The 23,192-nt window shown below is 35.0% G+C and overlaps 1 protein-coding gene across 4 annotated transcripts in view; it reads left to right on the top strand.

Annotated features, from left to right (window-relative positions):
• The window catches only part of LOC138113013 (sodium channel protein type 2 subunit alpha-like), a 69,837-nt gene extending 47,010 nt beyond the window's left edge, over window positions 1-22,827 (top strand). For 3 of the 4 annotated variants that reach the window (XM_069020774.1, XM_069020770.1, XM_069020773.1), the window contains 10 exons: window positions 4,315-4,432; window positions 6,313-6,467; window positions 7,646-7,819; window positions 10,843-10,965; window positions 11,216-11,497; window positions 14,423-14,476; window positions 15,295-15,432; window positions 18,049-18,153; window positions 18,596-18,866; window positions 19,238-22,827. In XM_069020774.1, the coding sequence (XP_068876875.1) occupies window positions 4,315-4,432; window positions 6,313-6,467; window positions 7,646-7,819; window positions 10,843-10,965; window positions 11,216-11,497; window positions 14,423-14,476; window positions 15,295-15,432; window positions 18,049-18,153; window positions 18,596-18,866; window positions 19,238-20,421 (2,604 nt within the window). In that variant the 3' untranslated portion in view covers window positions 20,422-22,827. The remainder of the gene's footprint in view (window positions 1-4,314; window positions 4,433-6,312; window positions 6,468-7,645; window positions 7,820-10,842; window positions 10,966-11,215; window positions 11,498-14,422; window positions 14,477-15,294; window positions 15,433-18,048; window positions 18,154-18,595; window positions 18,867-19,237) is intronic. The other variant, XM_069020772.1, reaches the window with a different exon arrangement.
• The last annotated feature ends 365 nt before the right edge of the window (window positions 22,828-23,192 follow it).

The raw sequence follows: 23,192 nt of genomic DNA on the forward strand, positions 1-23,192 counted from the left end.
AAATATAGGATGAAAGATACACTCCTAGGTACAATCAAATGTATTTTTTTATACATATACATAGTTCTTTTGAATATGGATGCAATGATTTAGTTATATTCTAGTCATGAAGTTTGTATGTGTCTGCAAGGTTGGAATATAGGGAATCATTTATGTAAGTTTTGTTCTTCATCATAAAGAATTATTTCTTTGTAAACTTAATTCAGTTGCTTTATTTTTATAAAGACAGACCTAAAATATAACTTTAATCAAAAATTCTATGCAGGTATTTAAATAAATCTGGATGGTTTAAAACTATATAAATAAGGATCTTCAAACAAGAAAGAAATATAAAGTAGGAAAACTAAGGATAAGGATAAAATTAAGACAATTGTTAAAAAGACAAAATAGGAACTACTACACTTCCAAATATCTAAATTCAGAAACTCCAGAACCGTAAAACTTACAAAGTTTTTTATATAGCTTAATTGTACCAAGCTATGCATTTCTTATTCCTGATGATCTCTTCTGAATAGTTTGACAGTTCTGCTCTTTACCATTTAGGGATCATTGAGGTAATCCTTTTGCAAATACAAATTTTCTTTGTGTGGTTTTGTTGTGGAATCTTGCATTATCTTCCATGTATTCTTATGTATTATATATTGGAAGTATTTTGATCTCTCTTTTGTGTTCGAGGGGATGGTAAACTGTTCAGAAGAAATGGAAAAATATCTTTCTAAGGATTTTTTGAAGCTATTTTAGAAAAGGCACTTCAATAGGGAAGAGTAGAATGTGGTAATATCCCATCCTAGAGGTCCCAGGTATGAGGGGATGGGTCTTATTTGATGGATATTATGTGACATTGCTCCTGCCTCAAGCTTCTGCTTTCATGAGTCTGGACAAGTGTAGAGCAGCATGCAAACTAGTAAACTGGGAGCTTCCAATCATTTGACTGAAGAATACACAAATTTTTTTCATTTGGATGTCACTTTGTCTTACTTATGCTTCCCTGCATGAGAAGGCAATGCTTTTTTTTTAGTAGATACACATGCCAATTTTTTCTGAGTTATGTAGAGTAGGAGAGGTAGCTCTTTTCTATGGAGAATCTTTTGGTTGCTTTGGAAGATAAATAATTCGCAAGCTTTATCTATAGACATTCTTACTTTTAGTCTTTCAGAAAAAAAGGTGAATAAAATATCCCAATTAAAGTGAATAGCTGTGTTTATGCTGAAGAGTACCATACTCAGTGATAATTCAAAATTATTATTAAAAAAGAGTGCTTTGTGTCCTTTTTACTGTTTAATTAATAGTTGATGCTAAATGGAAAAATCAGGGTTTTTTTAATTAAAGAAATACTTCCTGCTTAAAATAGAACTGATTAACTAGGCAAATAGCCAATGGATGGAATATTAAGAGGGGTAATGCAGGTGTTCTAAAGATTTCTGTTGTGTGTCTGCACAGTAATACTTTCGGATCCTATTTATAAGAAGTTCCTGAACATTCTCTTCAAAGTGCTGTTATCAGCAATTGTCTTTCACATTTCATTGTAGTTCTTTACCTCTTCTCCCATGGAAAAATACTTGATGGTCTTAAATTAAAAAGAAAGAGAGAGAGATCCTTAGTAAATGAAAAGACAAGAATATGTAGCACAGTCATCCTGTGGGTTTGTTTGGTTTTGGCTTTGCAATTACACGAGATAATGTTTCCCTCCTATTCCTTCTCTTAAGAGCTGTATTACTGGTATGTTTGTTCTTTGCTTCGGAGGTGGGGAACACGCCAGATTTTCCGTTGCTATTTCAGTGCCCAGTAGGTAGCATCATGTGAACAATCTGTGGCTACCTGTTATTAGCTCTTATTATAGACTTTTCTTTAAAGTTATCATCTGAAACTTTTCATTTTTTATTTTAATGGTGATGCTCAGTAAAGATTGACTCTAATTGCTTCAATCAATCATATGTTGTTTCTGTGGGACAATTTGTAGTAGTCACAATACTCGTGGAAGTATTTCTGCCATGATACCTTGAATCCTTCAGGAAAAAGAAAGGTCATAAGCATCAAATTTTGTCCAGGAGTACAGGAGAATTTTATACTGAAAAAAACTAATGCATTCAAAATCTGAATAGCGTATTACTGCCAACAGTGAAAAAGAAAAAAATATTATATTGAGGGAATTTTCTCAAACAAAAGTTATTTAGCTGCAGATTTGCAAATGTCAAAACTGCTTAATAACTTTTGAGTGTATCAGTTGATCCATTCAATCCAGGGCTACATATATTGTGGTCTTCTTACCACTGTTTAGTAAACTGAGCAGCAGCTAAGGGCCCTGGAAGGTGAAGGATGAACATTTCTGTCTTTCCCAGAAGTTCTCTTCCTGGAATGATTCCCCAGATCAGTTAGACTTCTACAAAGACTTCATTTGTACATAGCAAATAAACTAGCTTTCTGATTTTTTTTAATTATAGCAAGGAACTCTTCTATGTGTATTGATTTTTACGATCTCTTTTTTAGTTGTTGTTGTTTGATACCTGCATCTTAGTGAAAAGTGGGCCCCTCACATAAAAAAGACAACCAGTGTTTAATTTAATCTGTAAATCTTCAAGCAGTAGGATTATAGTCTACACCATCTGTAGAAGAAAGAGGAAACCAGGATACCCGGTTTATATCAAAATAGGTCATGGGATCTCTAGTTTTATTTCTAGAGTGAAGAAAATTTCATTTATAATTAAAAATAAGTTTTAAAAAACTATGATATCTGATTCTTCTACCATGAATTATACGAGATACATAACTTCATGTTCTAAACACATTGATTCTTTTCAGTTCCTTTTGTGTTTGTGGTTGTTCGTCTTTTATACTTTCAGTTGAATTCATGTCATCTGCTCAAACGGTGTGCTAAGCTTACAGTTCAAATTACCGAGGATACTTCACATTGGTTTTAATTTTTATTAATAATATGACACAAAACTTCTTTACTCTTAAAAATTATATTTTTTAAAACTGATAATTTGACTTGTTTAATTAAATATTTCAGTTTGCTCACCACCACTGCAACATTTTTGCAATATATATGCTATGTCATGGAATGATGAAAGCAGCATAATAGAATTGTGGAGGGTATAGAGTGCTAGCCCTGGGTTCAGTAGAAGTAATGATAGGAGAAGTCATTTGCTGTGAATATTGCTATTTTGAAATTATGTTACTAAAAAAGAAAAGACACGTTTACAGTAAACATGAGTAATATGGGGATTCTATTCCAGATAATCAGTTTGTAAAGTTATAGCAAAATAGGCAATATAGAAAAACCATTTTTAATAAAAATTAGTGCAGGATACTGGGTTACTTATTATTATCATATTGTCTGTCTTCTTTCACAAAAAAATTGTTTAATATCAAAAATAATTTTGTCCTTTCACGTTTCACAATTGAGGTGCAAAAACAACTTGATTGGATAGTAACTTGCCTGCAAATATCTCTTAATCATAAAAATCTAACTAAATTAGCACAAGTGGTGTTGATTTGACAAAACCAAGGTTGTTTTATAAAGCGTGCTTACATCATTCCCTACAGACATTTACTTGTGTGACTTCATTACGGATGTTATATACTTCTTGATAATAACATTGTAAAATGTCAGAGAATGCTGTGACCAGAACTACTCTAATTTAGTTTGGTACTCATACTTAAATTAAGTGTACAGGACACCACATCTTCCCTTAAAATCTCCAGATCTCTGCAATACACAGGCAGATTACAAACCAATAAATTTAGGCTTATTCTTGTAATGGTTGGGGGGTTTTGTGTATGTGTATATTTGGTTTTATGTTTGGGGGTCTTTTTAATAATGTGACTTATGTAATGTCAATTCTTAAAAAAAACCAACAGAAATTATTTCTGGGTGTTGACTGTACAGGTATGTGTACCAGAGTAATGGGTAGTTTCAGAATGCACAATGTACTACATATGTGCATTGGCAAAAGAGAATGCAAATTAATGCCAGTTGAAATGTATAAGAAAGTAATAGTAGAAAGCAAAGTAAATAGAATATGTATCAGCAAATCAACTAAGTAACAGTTAACTTTGAAGAATAACATATTTAGACTAGAAATTCTGAAATTCCATGAAAGATTCCATTATATGACCTGCAATCTCTGGATAGAAAGTGGATAATTTATGCACATTTCAACAGCATTGACTGCTACATGTGGGTGTTTTTTTGTATTTCTGGTGAAAAATATTATTCTTCTTATTACTGGCACATGGTGTTGCATGCTTAGTTTATTATACTTCTAAAAATGTAAATATTAATAAAGTAAAAATATTGAATTTTACTTTCAGAAGTTAGATTTTTCCAGCTCATCAGAAGGAAGTACAGTTAATTTAGCTGTCTTTGGAGAAGAAAAAAGTGAATCTGAACCAGAAAAAGCATCAGAACTACAGGCATGCTTTACAGAAGGTATGGAAATAAAATTTGGGGCTAGCAATTAAGTTTTGCTTGTTTGCCACAAACATTGGCAGTTCAAGGAAGCTTTTGCTACAGCGGTCCTGGATCCTATTTCGTCAAGTCTTAGGGTATGATTAATTCTGCCTGTTGTAGATAGCAATACTGATGTCTATGAAGTACTACCTGTTAATGCAAAGTTCAGTATGTGTGTTTGTGATCATTTATAATATTTTAAAATAACCACTAGGCACAATTCTATAAACTTATTCGCAGCAGTCAGTAATTCTGTTGATTTAAATTACTTTGTCGGTAGTGAAATCTGCAGGATTAAACCCTAGACCAGGCTCACTCCACTGAGAAATTTAAAATGGAATCATGTGATTACTCATGGTCACTTCCTATTGCTAGAAAGCAATCCAGTGGTTGATTCAGATCTTGGAAAGTTTGACTCAAAAATAAACTTATTTTGTTGACATTGCCGCATTAATGAGGGGAGAGGGTGTATAAGTATACTGTGGATTGAAACAGGTGAATGAGAGCCTATGTATCTATTTATGTAAAGAAGTCTTAACAGCAAACTTGCATGTCCTTAAAAGTTTTGATTTTAGTTCTGTGTAGCTATATATTCTAGGGGACTACTGAAATTTACTATGTAGGAAAGAATTTCTAGTTTTTTTGGTATTACAGATTTTGATTTCCTTTAAAATCATGAGTAAAATCATTCAAAACAAAATATGTTCCAGGATTAACTCTCCTATCCTGTCCATGCTTTTTGGTTTGCTGTTTTGAAAACACCTTTGATTTAGGTTAGAACCCTTGTCCTTTGAAGTATTATTTTATAGCTCTTTAAAAAGCCAAAATCATTTTGCACTGTGGGACTGTATTGACTATATCAAGTTCTTAATTTAAAAAATCCAACAAACAAACATACATTTCTCAAATAATTTGACATTATATTACAATTTTTCCTTATCCTTGTGTTATGTGATATCTATTAGTTATCTATTAGTTCTTGGACATAAGATTAATTTTTTCATAATGTAAGCATTTTGAGTAGTTGAGTAGTTCATGTTCTTCACAGTGGTAGCTGTTTCATCTGAGATGATGAAATATAGCGTAAGTTATTTGTAACATATGAACTTAATGACACTCACAGGAAAACCAAAATGCCTTTGGGACCCATTAAAGTCATGTCAACTTGGTTATGTTTCTATGTGATCAATAATTTTTAAAGAATTAAGGAGGCTACTCTTGGCTAGGCAGATACTGAGGTTCTTTGAAAACAATGCCTTGAAAGCCCCATGATAAAGTAGGGACCTCTCCAATATGAGGCAAAATTCTTTGGACAGTTGCCACAAATCTGCATTCTATTGGTAAAGCTCTCATAATCTCCTGTTAAAACATTTGTTTCTGTAAAGAGGTATCCTTAGTCAGCCCTTGGAGCATCAGTTGTTCCTCAGTATAATAAGTAAAAATAGTATTTATATCTGATTTGTTTGAACCTCATCTAAAAGGCAAAAGTTCTTTTAAAAGAAGAGGCTTCTGTATTCTTGAACAAGTTCATGTGAAAGGTGCTATGTATGCTCCTTGTTTCTACTCCCTGACAATTTGCATGTTCTTTAATTATCTGTATATAAACTGAATAATATATATTTTTAAATGCTTGTAAATGAAAATTAGCTCTATTAGATGACTGTCCTTTACTATAAGCTTGATTTAGCATCAGAGTAGAGAAAAAATTATGTACACTTAAATTTTCCTACATCCAGAGTATAAAATTGAAAAGACAAATAGCTTGAACTTCATGAAATAGGAGTTAGCTAAGAATGATTTGATTTCTCAGGATAGTGAAAATGCTACCATATAACAGTTTCTTATTTTTGTGCTATTAGGTTGTGTACAGAAGTTTAAATGCTGTAAAGGCAGTAGGGAGAGCACAAAAGGAAGAATCTGGTGGAACCTTCGAAAAACCTGTTACAAGATAGTAGAGCACAACTGGTTTGAATCATTTATTGTCTTCATGATTCTTCTCAGCAGTGGTGCTCTGGTAAGTAGAGCTTGCACCCATAGAAACAATACCTATAAAAATGTTTTATCAAAATTAGTATTGTAACACATATGTGTTCATTAAGAAAAAAATATGAAGTTTTCTTGAAAGAGAACTTGGAACTAAATTCCCAGAATATTTTGGGTATTATATTTAATTTACATTACATTAAAATTTTGCAGGTGAACTTTGATGATTACAAGGTGATGTGTGTATTTATGAAAAGGATTACACTAAAAATCTTGTTTAAGAAATTACAAAAATAATGAAAAAAGAAATGTATGCATAAAACAATTATTCTACTTCAAATGAAAATTGTCCCCAAAAGCAGACACTGAATTCATCATGTTCTTAGTTAATTTTTTGCTACAGTTTTAGTTTCATTATTTCTGGACTGTTACATAGGAATTCTTGAATTTTTTTTATACTATTCTTAGTGACATTTACTGCTTCACACAGCTTGGGATCATTTTGCTTGCTCATTGACGTAGGATTTTCTATATATTGTCTTGGTCTCTGCTCCAGCACCTAAAGCACCACCTACTTTGCTTCCTTCTTCTCTGACCTTGGTGTTTGGAGGGTACTTTTTCTCACTTTTTTTCCTTCAGTCCTCATACTGCCATGTAGTGTTTTGCCCTTTCCTACGTATGTTTTCCCAGAGGCACCACCAGCTTGATTATTGCGCTCAGCTGTTTCCGAAAGTGTTGGATTGATGGTGGAGCTGGCACAAAGCAGCCCCCTGGTCTCTTCTCACGGTGGCCACACCTACAGCCTCCCACTGCTAAAACCTTGCTATTAGCACCTAAGACTGAAATTAACTAAAGAGCATCAACACAGTATTTGGTCTCTTTTGTTAATTGAAGTTAATGTAATAATGAGACTGCCTTCTGGCTGGGCTTTTCAGGGTGAAAAATTGTTATTCTGTGTTGACTATTACTGAAATTTCTAAAAACCTTTTTGGCAACCTCTGATGTTATACTGTAATTCTGTTTTCAGCTAATGAGAAAATCCAAAAGGCAGACAGAATGTAATTGTAATTTCTGCTATTTTTGTTTTTCAAGGTAAAACATTTAAAGGTGAAAGTGATTCTACTTTGCTGTTTTCATGTAGTTCTGGCTTAATTTGTAATTTGCAAAGACTTTTCAATATCTGACTTGTATGTAACCCATTCTTCACAGGCTTTTGAAGATATACATATTGAACAGCACAAGACTATAAAAATCCTGCTGGACTATGCTGATAAAATCTTTACTTATGTCTTTATTCTGGAAATGGTGCTAAAATGGGTGGCCTATGGTTTTCAGACTTACTTCACTAATGCTTGGTGCTGGTTGGACTTCCTGATTGTTGATGTAGGTACTATGCTTTCTAAGTAGTCAGTTTTTGGTTTTAGGCCGGTCATTTTATGTAACTTCAATCTGGTAGAGATATATGCAGTGAATAATAGGAATCTGGCTTAAAGGAACAGAAAATTACATACTGGTGAATAAGATTCTTCTGCAATTATCCAGCATGTAACTAAATCTGCTTTGTGCTGTCATTGACACCATGTGCTCTGTGTTTTACTGTGTGGGGTCCCAGCTGGTGAGGGAGCATTATTTACTGATTTGACTTCAGTTTGCTGGATATGGTGACAGAGAACAAGGAGGAAGCAGACACAAGAAAGGAGAGGGAAGTTTAAGTGAGCACATGGGGTAGGGCGGTTGCTCCTGGGCTTAATGAGGCACTGACAAAGAACTGCAGGGGAGATTTGTTTTTCAGCAAAACCATTAAAAACTAGGGCTGAAATTGCACTCCAAAGAAACTAAATTAGTGACATTGCATGATATGTTTGTTTGAAGGAGTTCTTTCTTTTTGCGAAGGTGTTGGAGTAGAAATTCAACAAATGGACAAAACAAACTCTATTAATTGGATGGTATTTGGGATCTAGGACAGAAGTTTTGTCCCCTACCAGTAGAATTGAAGCTTACCTAATGCTCTTTTCAAAGCAGATTTTTTGGAGGGAAAGGCACAAGTGGTGTTTGTTATTTGTCCTCCCCATTTAACTGTGCCTCTCTTTTTAGTGAATCCCCATTCTGAGCAGATGGATTCAGTGACATAACATGTGATATGTTTTTCCTGGGATATGGAGTTTCCTGCCTTTTACTTTCATGGCCACTCCATTTCTTCTGTTGTGAACTCCCGGTTTATACTTACACCAAGTATAAAATTAACATATTCCCAGAACAGATGTACTGTAATAAACGTTGCAAGTATAAGGGTCCTCCCCTAAGATTAAATTTTCCAAAACAAGATACCCTCAGCACACGAAAGGAAAAAAGTTAAGACTGTCTTTGAGTAAGGCTGAATATATTTGCTTCCTTTATGAGTGCTACAGCATTGTGATTTTTCTTTATTGTAACTTAAGAGTTAAATGAAAAATTTTGACAATTTTATAACTAATGGGAAATCAGCAGCAATCATCTAGATAGATTTTGTCACCTTTGCATCAAATTGTTGATGCCATGTTTTAGAATCTTTTCATGTTTTGAATCTCAGACAATATGTTTCCAGAACCTTGTGATACCTAAATTTGGAAATTTTTTCCCCATTACAGTGGTCATTGGTAAAAAAAAAAACCAAAACCAAACAAACAAATAAATGCATTACTATTTAAGGAGTATTCAGAATGAGTGTCTCTGTACAAGCCTGTATTGGGAAAGGTTGATCTTGAATTGAGTTTTAAGATCAATTACTCTTATTAGGCATACCATTTATCCATATGGATAGGTATGGGCTCTTCATTTTTTCGGTGACTTCAGTGCTTTCATGTAGCCATCTTAACCTTTTGTTTAGACTGTCTGCATTTTGTCGCCCTGTAGTAGCAGATTATATGACAATTTATGTTGGAGGGCACCTTTGGAGGTTTTCAATTGGCTCTGACCTCAAGATTAGATTAGACTGCTCAGACTGATACTCTGTTTTGAATGGGGAATGCCTTACTTAGCAATCTATTCCCAGTGTTTGACCTGATGTATTGTAAACCCACTGCTCCTCACCCTTAAGGTCGTGGTGGTCTGCTTAGCTTTTTCTGACATTATTGCCAGACTTACTTGTTACTGTTTTCACCTACTAACAAGGAATTTTAATTATTTCTCCTCCTGTTGCCATTTTACGTTCGGGTTTAGCATACGGTTGCTGCCCTCAACTGCTTGGATCAATCTTTGTTTTATCTTTCTGTCCTATGTCTTTATCCAGCTAAACATTGAACAATTTGCCATACCAGTACCAGTCAAATTATCATAGTCTGGCAACATTTTACAGAATCATTTAGGCAAAGTCTTATGTATCTATCAGCCTAAATTCTTCAGTTCTTCCCTGCTTGGGAAAGAACTTATAGTAGACAAACAAATTCTTACCCTTTGTGATGTTTACAATGATTTTAGAAACGGATAATTAGCCCTGAAACAAATAAAAATGCTCGTTTTGTTCAGCTTTCCATGTGCAAGTACAAATGGTATCACAGAAAAGAACAAAGATGGGATTGTATAGTATTTGGCAGCTTGCTTGAGCTACCCTTAGAGTAAAGAAATCTGCAGAAGACTTCCTCATGTGTAAACACAACAGGAGACAGCCATCTGGAGTGGGAGACTCAGTGAGGACACAAGTCATTGACTTTCACCAGAAAACAACAGGAAAATCAGCTTTTGAGCTGTTAATCCAGCTGTACTGAAAGTTTCAAAAAATCTTGTGGATTAAACCCTTTCTTCCACAAAAGTAATAATGTTGAAAGAGGAAATATCAATGCATATTAATAGTACAAAATACAAACAATTTTATAAATCCAAACATGTTTCCAGCTTATGATAACAATGTGCTTTTCTGCAATTACCCTATTTGGTAGTTACAAGAACAGAAAGTTGAAATGAAGCTGAAGTTGGGATTTTGTCTCATGTGCATCATTACAAGGTGTTTTGTAATATATCCCTTTCCTTTTTTGCAATACACCTTTGAATTTTCTAATTTTCTAATGTTATATTTAGCAATTTTATATGTAGAAGTCAGTTTATATTTGGTATAACAAATTGTCCAAACCAAAATCAAACATGGAAGAAGAGGAAATTATTTATTTTGTTTTTAAATAAAAATGCACATACACACATATCCACAATTAATATTATAGATTAAGGTATGTTTTTGTTTAAACTGTTCTGAAATTTACATTCAATATTAGACTAATTCCTTTTCCTTTTTTTTTTATTTTAATTTTTTCACTGAAAGATTAAGGACCTTGTGAAATTTTTTCCCAATATCCAGATAAAAATTTTACCTCTCAAGGCTTTTCTATTTTGAAGCTACTTGAAAAAGAACATTTTTTTGTTTTTTTTTCCTCTAGGTCTCGTTGGTTAGCTTAGTAGCTAATGCACTTGGTTTCTCAGAACTTGGTGCAATTAAATCCCTCCGAACACTGAGAGCTTTGAGACCTCTAAGAGCTTTGTCACGTTTTGAAGGCATGAGGGTAAGGAAAAAAAAAAAAAGAAATCATTTGTAAAACAAATCCTTAAAAATATGCCAAATTATAAAATCATGGAAGAACATTAATTGCATGTCTGTTTGCAAGGCCAACAGTAGCATGTTTGATTTTATCATATGCGTTACTCCTTTTCTATTTGTATTACTTCAGCGTAATGTAATGTTTTACATTAAGGTCTAAAAAAAACCAAATCTTTGTGTTGTTTTTTAATTTTTTTTCTGTGTTTATTGACTAGGTGGTTGTGAATGCTCTTACTGGAGCGATCCCATCCATTATGAACGTACTTCTGGTTTGTCTTACGTTCTGGCTAATTTTCAGCATTATGGGAGTAAATTTGTTTGCTGGAAAGTTCTATCACTGTGTTAACACCACAAATAATGAGAGGTTCACACCACAGGAAGTCAGTAATAAAAGTATGTGTGAAAATAGGAACAGGACTTCTGGAGGTGCTCGGTGGAAAAATGTGAAAGTGAACTTTGATAATGTTGCAGTTGGTTATCTTTCTCTGCTCCAAGTGGTAAGTGCATAAATTTTCCAGCTTTAATTTTCATCACAGTATCATTTAATTCCATAATTTTCAATGTTATTTTAAAATAAATAAATGGATATGGATTTGACTTTATAATTTTGTTCTATGCAGCTAATTAATGTTACTTATGGTAAAAATGTGATACATTCTTTGGCCATTTTGGAAGAGGAGGACTATCTAATATTTACTTGATGGATATAAAGTTGCTTGGTACCCAACTGCTAGTAACTTTTCAAGTTCTACAGAAATACAGTATGTAGTTAAAATATCTGGTTAAACACTGCAGCTAGGTTTCATTTTCTTTTATTTGCTTTATCTGTTAAGGCATACTGACTAATATTTTTACCATGGTTGTCATAGATATGTTCTAGGACTTATCTGATCTTCAAACAAGAGAAGAGTGAACTATTGATTTAGATAAATTAAATTACTTTTTCCTCTCTCTTCTTTGCCTGTTTTATTATTAGTAGTCCCACTCCAGTTACTGTCTTATTTGCAAGTGAGTTTTTTTGAGGAAGTTTTTAGTTTGCTTTTAGCCTCTTAAAGGTTAACAGTTGCAGAATTTACTAGTGCTAGATTTCTGGGCATGAGCCTTTTTTAGAGGCAGTATCTGTAAATTGCCAATAAGACAAATGTATATTCATAATCAAGTTCATTTGACAAACTGCTTCTGGGAAATTATTTGTACTCATAAGAAATTGGTTATTATTAAGTCTTTAAAAATTTCCAACTGGTAGTGTTTAGTAGTTATTATTGTGCTGGTGGGCTACCATCTGATTGCTTCGGGGGGTAACAGTAACTATTGCTAAACAGCACTAGGCAATTGCATAAATTACCAGCTTAGAGAGGGGCACTGCTTTTAGCAGTTGAATCATATCTTGCATGTAGAGTTTGCCTATGCAATGATTGCAGTAAACATCATTCGCACCTCTCTTGCCCTCAATATTGTAGCTCACCAGAGAAAGTTTGATGGAGGCCCGCTAGAGGGATAAGGAATTTGTTGGATGGCTGTGTTGAAAGACTTATATTCAGCAGCTTAGTGTCCAAGAGGAAACCAGTACCAAGTGGTGTCTCTCAAGGATTTGCTCTAGGACCAGTACTATCTAATAGCTCCATCAATGACCCTGATAATGGAATTCAGTACACCCTCAGCAGTTTGCAGATGACACCAAGCTGAGATTTTTGATAGGCTTAGAGGGAATGCCAGCCTGAGTGACCTCAGCTGCCTGAAGGTTGAACCCCATGAACCTAAAGGAGTTCAACAAGGCCACATGCAAGGTCTTGCACCTGGTTCAGGGCAATCCCCAGTACCAGTGCAGACTGGAAAATGAATGGATTGAGGTCAGCCCCACAACGGTGCTCTTGGGGAAAAAACTTTGACATGAGCTGGCCATGTGTGCTTGCATATGATTGCAAAAGATTTGATTGCCAAGTCAGTCATATCCTGGGCTAGCCAAAAGGAAGTGTGGCCAACAGATAGAGAGAGATGATTCTCCCTATACACTCCGTTCTCATGAGATCTCACGAGAATAAGGAGGTATGGACTTAGAGTTCCAGAAGACAGCCAAGAAAAAGATCAGAGGACTGGAACACCTCTCCTTTGAAGAAAGGCTGAGAGAGGTCAGGTTTTTCAGCCTGAGGAAGAGAAGGCTCCAGGGAGACCTTATGGTGTCCTTTCAATGTTTAAAGGGGGCTTATAAGAAAGACTGAGGGAAAATTTTTCCCAGGGCCTGTAGGGAAAAGACAAATGGCAATGTTTTTTTAACTGAAAGAAGGTAGATTTATATTGGATATAAGGAAGATTTTTTAATTTTTTCAATGATAATGCATTGAGACATTCAGGTTGCCCAGAGAATGTGGATGGCCCATCACTGGAAGTTTTTGATGTAGTGGAAGATGTCGCTGCCCATGGCAGAGGGTTTACATTAGATAATTTCTAAAGGTCACTTCCAAGCCAAACCATTCTATGATTCTATTATTTTCTTAAGATTTCTTGGGAGTACTTACCTTTAGGAGTTTCTTCTAGGACTAATTCCCTATTCTGTCTGAACAATGCCGATACAGGGTGTCTATTTTTTTTTTCCTGGAGAAGTCCTTTAGTTTTTTGATAGTCAGAAAGTTAGAACTGAAAGCCTTATTATAACACCTTGAGGAAAACCAAGCAGTGTTTGGGAAGAGTTGGTGACAGCAGCATGTGCTGCACTTGTGGCAGAGGAAGAGTGCAGTTCAGAATGGTTCCATCAATAATGGAATTACAGGGGAGCTGGAGAGCTGGGATGTGCAGGGGAGGTCCTGGAGGAGAAGCAGTGGATCCTGGCTGGGTGCTGGCTCTGGAAGGTGCACAGAGCTGCACGTGGTCCATGGCCCACCATGGCCTCTGTGGACGCCGTGGCACACACGAGAAGGATGGATGAGCTACTGAGTCCTTGGGCAGCTTCACTCAGTCTCTTCTTGGAGCTTCCAGTGGAGTGACCCATGCCATCCCTGTGCAGGTGGACCAGCTGATCATGTAGGTTCCCTGTATCCTGACATCAGGGACTTGGCTTTACTGGGATGCCAAATAGCACAGTACCTTTCCTGTTAAGGTAATGCTTTACAGATGACAAGTAGTACTTCCCATTTCCCTGGGAGATAAATTGCTTCTCTCTGGTATGGTGATATTGATTGCAACTCATCTCACAGAGAGTTCATAGGAATTTCCATGAAGATTAGAATTTATTCAGTGTTTTAATAATTAGGGGGAAGCATTCCACAGTAATGAACTTCCTGTGAATGCTTCACTTGTAACTCACCAGACTTTTAATATTGTCTTTATTTTTTTGAATACAAATACATTGCAGAAGACATTGTTTTATATAGAATGTTCTCAGAACTGGAGCTTTGATAGAAAATATTAACAAATTTTGTTTTTAGGCAACATTTAAAGGATGGACGGACATTATGTACGCTGCGGTTGATTCTACAGAAGTGAGTGCAATATAAAATCTACTGAGTAAAAATGAAATTTACTGAAGGAAAACAAATGAAAGATTGATATAATGCTTCTTGAAGGGCAGTTGAAATGAACTAAAATATAAAACATTAAAATGTAAAGCCCTGAAGAATTTTTTATGTAAATCTATGCCCACAGAGTGCTTATACTTTTAACAGGTTAAAAAAAATTATAGCTGTAGAGCTACAGAAATTATTACTAATTTAACAACTCTTCTGTAAAAATCCAAACTAATGAGATCTGTTTTTCTATTAATTTATATCTGAGATTGTACAGAACAGGAAATAAGTTTTTCCCGTGTCTTCAAAAATGACCCAAATAGTCAAGAGGCATCACTGCAATGGCTAATCCAGAGCTGCAGACTGATGATCTCAAAAACCAAATTTGCTAAATTTTGCCTATTTTTCTTTTAATGTTGATATTTGTTTGCATCTCTCATCAGTCAGTTCCTGATTTGCATTTAGTCTATAGGAACTGAATTGCTTTTGATATTTGATCATTTATGTCAAATTTTGTAGGACCTACAAGAAATGTCAAATGTCATCAAAGAAAACAGACTGAGGGGGAGGAATGGCAGGTCTGTGCGTGCAATTACAGACACCTGTATTAGATAGATTTTCAAGTTCAAACATAAGGCAAGTGTAGTGTATGTTTCAGAAGAGTTGGGTTTACCCCCTTGTACAGTTGGGTTTACGCCCTGTCCATCTGAATGCAACTTCTCTTCCTGCTCGGGAATCTTTGATTTGTCTTAACTGTTATTTGTGGTGCTTTGCTGTTTTTCTATGTTACATAGGCAGAGAAACAGCCCAAGTATGAAGAAAACCTGTACATGTACCTGTACTTTGTTGCTTTTATCGTCTTTGGATCATTTTTCACTCTAAACTTATTCATTGGTGTCATCATAGATAATTTCAACCAACAAAAAAAGAAGATAAGTACCACATGTTTCATTTTCACAATACTACATTGTCATTGAGCATTCAGCAAATGTATGCAAGGATAAATAAGTGTCTGAAAATTCTCATAGTAATAGAAAGAAAAAAAGAAATCAGGTTTTAAGATTTTTGTTTATTCAAAAAAATGAAATAAGTCTCTTTTCTTTTTAAGGCATTTGAAGTAATTTAAACTTAGACTGAGTGTCTGAGTGTTCTCCACATCCCTTTACAGCCCAATGATAGGTTGGCCATCAGAAAGTTCTGTCTTTGTTTTTCTTATCCTTACAGTGCTGTGACCAAGCTATGTGAAAGTACAGATGACTTAAGCAAATAAAAGTCAGGAAAGAAGAGAATATGCAAAACTATAAATTTCAAAATTGATAAGGAGATAACACATAGCAGTATTGTGAAGGCCTTCATTACAGAGACTAATACAGACTAGTTGAATAGTGAAAATACTGATCTGGATTGTAAGATTAGAGAGGGTTGGGAAACTGTCTTGAGTTAGTGAATTTGCAAGAAAAAGAAAATGGGTGACATTTGAAAATACGTAGGTTTTCTTTGAAGCTTAAGCTGTTTCTATTATTTAAATGAACACAGGATTGTGCCAAGAACTCTAGGAATGTTTAATAGGTGAAAATGCAGACCATGATGGCAAATTAAATTGTACTTGCTATTTAAACCATAAGTGGTGGCAACTTCGTCCTTCAACATATTTGCACCTTCCTTGGAGTAAATGTCAGAGGCATCCAGTACTTAGCAGGAAGGTGGTTCCGTTTCTCATCCTTGGGGAGCAAAGCTAAGGTTATATACATGTTTTTTGGCATTTTTGGCAGTCGACATGTAACAAGGTGGCCTTACTCAGTAATGAGGTAATTTTAAATTTTATTAAGTTCACTTGGCAGACACTGTCTACTGGAATCATCTTGACTCAGAAGACAGATAAAGGTTCCTGCTAAAGGCTTTTTCTGGCAGGGTGCTATACACCCCTTGTACGCTTGGAGCTGTTTTAAGTCACCAAGAAAGTAAAATGCTGGACGTACGATTAGGCTGGGGAAAATTCTATCTATATGGTATTCTTTAGTTTCATGTAGCAAGTTAGCACGCATTAGTTGTCTGTCTTTTGCATTTATAGGTACACCTGTGTTTGTGGAAATGTGCAGATCACACAGTTCATGGCTACCCAGCAGTATTTTTCTTGTCTTTGTTCTTTCTTCATATCACTGACATTGGGGCATGTTGGGATATGAATGGGAAAGGACCTCATGTTGAAATATACTGTCTCTGTATAGTTAAACTGTGCTTTTCTGTAATTCCTGTGTGCATACTACTTTCATTACATTAGTTCCATGAGGAAGGCAATGTTCTACTGTCAATTTCCTAGCTAGTCCTTAGGGGTATCTTGCCTTGAGACCTCTATTCTCCCTATGGACAGCATGCTGAGACAAGGATGGCTTGTTCACTCATGATAGCCATTACATCAGTGAGACAGTAGAAAAAAATCCCCAAATCAATCCCACTTTCTTTATGGCGTTTTTTTTAATTATTTATTTCCCACTGGGTGAAAGCTTTTAACAGTCACAGCACATGTCCACTGTAATTATCAAATCAACTTCTTGTTTTTCTTCCAAAACTTTTACTCTCCAAGAAGTAAAATTTACTTGAATATTTGATTTATGAGGAGAACTTGTTAAAGATGGTCTCTTTTGACTTCTAAATCTTCATGTCAACATATAACCACAGCTAAAAGAATCAAACACGTCTTCATTCAAACTTGTCATTACTTTGTCTATAAGATTGACACTACGTTTGACAAATTCAGTGGGACAGTCACAGAATCACCCCTGACTCTGAAGTTCATTTCCAAATGCCACTGCTTTGATATCATACATATCTGGAATGTAATTACAAACAAATGCATGAGAGGAAGAAAAACAAGTTACTTGTCTATATAAATTGTATTTCTGGTATGTGTTTCCATGTGTGTATTACACATACCAGTCTAGATATCCTTTTATTCAGACAAGAAACTGCAGACTAAACCCATGCTTCTGATGATCATGCTACAATGTAGGGAGATGATCAAGCCTCTTAAACACTGTGGAAGTATTATCATCTGAACTGAGATACCTATACTGAAATGATAAAATGTACATCCTGGAAGCAAAATCAGTAATTTCTTTCTCCTTGTATGTTTTACCTGAAGGCATATCTACTCACAGTGTATCTTTGTACCTTTGAAGCTTTTTTATTTCTGGTAGATTGATTTGCAATGTGGAGTTTATGATGCTCGATTTATAAGTGTCTATGAAATGTATATTTTACAAGTTGGGGTTTTTTTTGTATTTATTTAACTGAATTAATCAGGTATGGGTTTTTTTTAATAAGATATAGATAGAAGTTCTGGGGATTTTCTTTGTCCCTTAATTTATTTCATTTTTCCGTCAAGATTCATTAGATATTTTAACAATCTTTGAAATAATTATTATGTTTTGGAAACAATGTATAAGGATGAATAAGGGGTTCATTAAAACCATGTTCTGCGATGCTGTGAATTAATGGATGTAAAGGCTTGGCTGTAATGAGATTTGGGGTTTCTTTTATTAATTTACCTTGGAGGTCAAGACATTTTCATGACAGAGGAACAAAAGAAATACTACAATGCAATGAAGAAGCTGGGATCCAAGAAACCACAGAAACCTATACCTCGACCAGTGGTAAGAATTGTGCTATTCTTATATCATCTGTATTTGGGGAAAAATCACAGCAGTACATTCTTATATCATCTGTATTTGGGGAGAAATCACAGCAGTACATTAATTACAATAAAATTTCTCTTTTAAAATGGTTTTGGCCTAATTCAAATTATCCCTTTATTCTGAACTGAAATGTACATGTATCTGTTCTGCAGGAAAAATTTCTCATATTTGTTATGCCTGAGGAAGCAGAGAATCAAAGAATGTGAAGAAACATAGGCTTGTTGGTTTTTGAGGGGAAAACTTTGAACTGGCATATAAGTTACTGGACAATGGTTTTCCTAGATTTTTTCAGCCTTTTGCTTGGTTGTATACTTTGGGAAAGGAAGAATGAAATGGGAGGGAGGAAATGGATGTTCATTGCATACAAATACTATCACCTTTTCTTTTCTTCTCCCCTCAGAACAAATTGCAAGGTCTGGTGTTTGATATTGTAACACGGCAACTATTTGACATCACTGTTATGGTTCTAATCTGTCTTAACATGATCACAATGATGATAGAAACAGATGACCAGACTGAACTGATGCAAAATATTTTATACTGGATTAACTTGGTTTTTGTTGTCCTTTTCACTTGTGAATGTGTCTTCAAAATATTTTCACTCCGTTATTATTACTTCACCATTGGCTGGAATATTTTTGATTTTGTGGTTGTTATTCTTTCAATAATAGGTAAGAAATTCCTATATTCAAAATGAAATATAGTTATATGTGCATTTAATGCTTTATCTCTGTCAAGTTGTGCAAATTAGAGGGGTTACTTAATTTTAATTTCTCTTGATTATTTAGGAAATTAAGTGCGTACTAGAGAGTACTAACTTTCTTAATAATTCTATATCAGTTTTAATACTTCTAGGTTTGGGGTTATTTTCTAAAAGTGCTGGGAAAAAATTCTAAAATTATCCGTAGCAGATAAAATTTACTTCCAGTTATATTTTCCACTATTTCCACCACTAGAGTTGGGGGGGTTCCTTGTACTTTTTTGTGGAAAATGTAATCTGTGTTAAAAAGTTACTCTCTTAGTTTATTTTTATGTTTCACAGGTATGTTCTTAGCTGATATGATTGAGAAGTACTTTGTATCCCCCACACTATTCAGAGTCATCCGACTTGCCAGAATCGGTCGAATCCTGCGCCTCATTAAAGGCGCTAAGGGAATCCGCACTCTGCTTTTTGCTCTGATGATGTCTCTTCCTGCTTTGTTCAACATTGGGCTGCTGCTCTTCCTGGTCATGTTCATCTATGCGATATTTGGCATGTCCAACTTTGCCTATGTCAAGAAGGAAGGTGGGATTGATGACATGTTCAACTTTGAAACGTTTGGCAACAGCATGATCTGCCTGTTTCAGATCACCACGTCCGCTGGCTGGGATGGTTTGCTCGCCCCGATCCTTAACAGTGGAGAGCCAGACTGTGACCCCCATAAAGATCATCCAGGGAGTTCTGTGAAAGGTGACTGTGGCAACCCTTCTGTTGGGATTTTCTTCTTTGTCAGCTACATTATCATATCCTTTCTGGTAGTGGTGAACATGTACATCGCTGTGATTTTGGAGAACTTCAGTGTTGCTACTGAAGAAAGTGCTGAACCCTTGGGTGAGGATGACTTTGAGATGTTCTATGAGGTTTGGGAAAAATATGATCCTGATGCAACACAATTCATAGAATATAGCAAACTGTCTGATTTTGCAGCTTCTCTAGATCCTCCTCTTAATATACCAAAACCAAACAAAGTCCAGCTTATTGCAATGGATCTGCCCGTGGTGAGCGGTGACAGAATTCACTGCCTTGACATCTTGTTTGCTTTCACAAAGCGTGTATTGGGGGAAAGTGGGGAGATGGACACCCTCAGAATACAGATGGAAGATCGGTTTATGGCAGCCAATCCTTCTAAAGTCTCCTATGAACCAATTACAACTACATTGAAACGAAAACAGGAAGAAGTGTCTGCCACTATCATTCAGCGTGCTTACAGACGTCACCTTTTAAGACAGTCAGTAAAGAAGCTTTCATTTATGTACCAGAAAGATGGGGGTGATCCGCTTATCAAAAAAGATATGATTGTTGTTAAACTAAGTGAAAACTCACCTCCAGAGAAAATGGATATGTCTGTGTCCACTACAGCTCCACCTTCTTATGACAGTGTAACAAAACCAGAAAAAGAAAAATATGAAGATGACAAATCAGAAAAGGAAGACAAAGGAAAAGACAGAAGAGGAAACAAAAAGTAAAAGGCGCAGGTTATCCATGGTGAATGTTCGCAGGCTTGAAAAGATGATGTTTTTGTCAATAGCACTCTTACTGGAGGATTTTGCCAAAATTATAAGTTTTTACCTGTTTTACCCACTGCTGCAGTCTTGGACTGCCTGTCCAAGACAATGGTCCTTCACTAATAAACTCTTGATCTGTAACAGGGAAAAAAAACTTGCAGAACAATAGTTTTGATTATCAGCTGTTACTAATTGAGAGGAGACAGAAAATTTCTACTTGGACTATAGGAACCCTTAATGGGTCCTAATAAGCCTGTATTTTTGTGGAATAAGTGCATCCACTGTGTACATTTCATCTCCTGTGTTTCTTGTGTGTCGGTTCTTGTTCATGATCTCGTTTGCTTTAATGACATACTGCTTTATTAATTCTGCTGTGCTGAGAGAAAAAATCTAAATACTCTTTATTCAGATAAACATTAAATACTAAATAATACTCTTATGTGCAGAGGAACACAAATGTCAGGAATACATAATTATAGCATCATTTTATGAACATAGTTCTCTTCAAGCCACTTCTAAATGCAAAAAAACAAGATTCCAGATTATTGAACCTCTGGATCTAGATCAAAGTAGGAGCAAACTATAAAAAAACCAACAGAGTCCAGATAGAGAATGTATCAGTAAATCAAACAAGGGAATAATTGTCACAGAAAAGAGATTGGTAACTTAGTCTTTCAAGTTTAATATATTTATTTTTAATAGCTTTTACTATTTCTTAATTTATTGTACTGTCCATTTCAGGCACAGTGGTTTAAATAAATGATGCTACACAGAGCTCCTGTTCTGAAAATTGTGAAGCTATAAAAAAATTACTTTTAGAATACAAGATAACTCATAATTCCTGAAACATTCCAACAATTCTTTACACAGAAAAGCTACAAATGCCAAATTCTGCCTATGGGAAATTATAATTTTTTTTTTTAAGTGATATGTTTTGACCCTGTAATATCATGAGTAGCTTCCGTACTTTATTCCAAAGTCTGTTGTTGCACTTCTTATTTCTCATGAGTGTATCCCACTTGGGAAAATAATCAAAGCCATGAGTATAAGTTGATAGCAGATTTCCTTTGGGTACAAATACTGCCTTAATGTATACGTCAAATTTAAATTTCCCTGCTTTGGAAGGATGGATCATGCCAGAAACAAAAAATATGTACTTCAGAGAGGTGATTTTGACACCCCCATGGCACTTTAGTCAGGCTTCCACTGTAACGTAACCTTCCGTAGAGAGCTGAGATGACCAAAAAGATGTACTCAAATCAGCTTTGTCCTGCACTGGGGTTTAGATGACTTTTTTTACATTCAGGCTGACACTGTATATGTAAGTAAAATACCCTCTGTTATTTAATCAGTTGTTTTACACAGTGGTACCTTTTTGAACAAAGAGACAATGACCTAATTACCATATATGTGTCAAATGTGTACCCTAGCAAGTTAGCTTACAACATTTCAATAGATATTGTAGTATATTCTGTGGTACTCCAAATAATTGGAAGCTCTAACTGATGCATGCTTGCTGCTATTATCCTACAGCTATTAAAGTTTAACATGGGAAGAGATGTGAGTGGTAAAAAGAAAAAAACTGTTTGACAAGACCATCATTCCTCCTACCAGTAAGCAATAGTTTGCTGCTATTAAAGATTTTATTTTGTATGAGTGTTGTAATCAGCAAATACGCTGATTAAGTTACTGGACTATACAGGACAAATAGATGGCTTAAAATATGGGGCTAAAAAAAAATTATATGTTTATTCTTTTTTTTTTTAAATAGTTTTATTTTGTAACATTTTATACTTACTATAAGAAATTACACTTATTTTCCTGTTGCTATTACTTTTTATTGCAGTCTGTCTTTGACACTTTACTGTTTGGAAACCCAAGATACAATATATAATTGAAAACTTCTGCTAATTACTTTAAACAGCTTTTAATAAGGAATAATTTAAAAACAAATGGACAGTACCATTTTTTTTCTGATCCGTAAGTAGGACTTTTTACGTGAAACAAGATAGAAGGCTTTTTTTTTTTTTAGTTATAATCCTGTCTGTTGATTTTCAGGGTAATCTTAGTCATAGGAACATTGCTTTTTCCCCAGAGATAGTCTCACACTGTCCACTTTGCTTATTGGTACACATTGCAGTAGAAACACTTTAAATATAATTTGTTCCTCAAAAATCTTCCTTCATGAGGATGAACAGTGAACTTGTGCAATGGGCAGTGAAGCATTTTGCATTTCTTACAAAAGAACTAGGATATAGATGGGCTCCTGCTTTTATAGAAATTATTGCCTCATAGTGTACTGATGAACTGCATGCAGGAAGTTGTTTTACCAAAACTAACTAACTACATTGCGAACAACCCAAAAGAATAAAGATAACCTTTTTATGTAATTATTTTAGTCTTCGTCTTTTATTTTATGAAGTTTATAAAGATTAACAAGTAATGGTTGGTAAAATTAAGGGGGAGCCACTTCAGCAGTGAGGTGATTTAGACATCTAGATCACGTTGCATCATGACTTAGATCAGTATCAACTTGTCACCATCTAGATGAAATGAAATGCTGATGTTGTTCTGACCGGAGGAATTCTTCTAGAATTCAGAAAAAATCCCCATTCAACTATGTGTCTTTTTGTCAAATTTTTGAGTTGCCCAGGAAGAGCTCCAGTGATACTCTCTATTGGACAAGTCCAATGCAGGATGGCTCCACAGCTGCTCACTGCTCACCCTGGCGT

The sequence above is a fragment of the Aphelocoma coerulescens genome, chromosome 7 (genome assembly GCF_041296385.1).
Source record: "Aphelocoma coerulescens isolate FSJ_1873_10779 chromosome 7, UR_Acoe_1.0, whole genome shotgun sequence".
In the NCBI taxonomy this organism is placed as follows: Eukaryota; Metazoa; Chordata; class Aves; order Passeriformes; family Corvidae; genus Aphelocoma; species Aphelocoma coerulescens.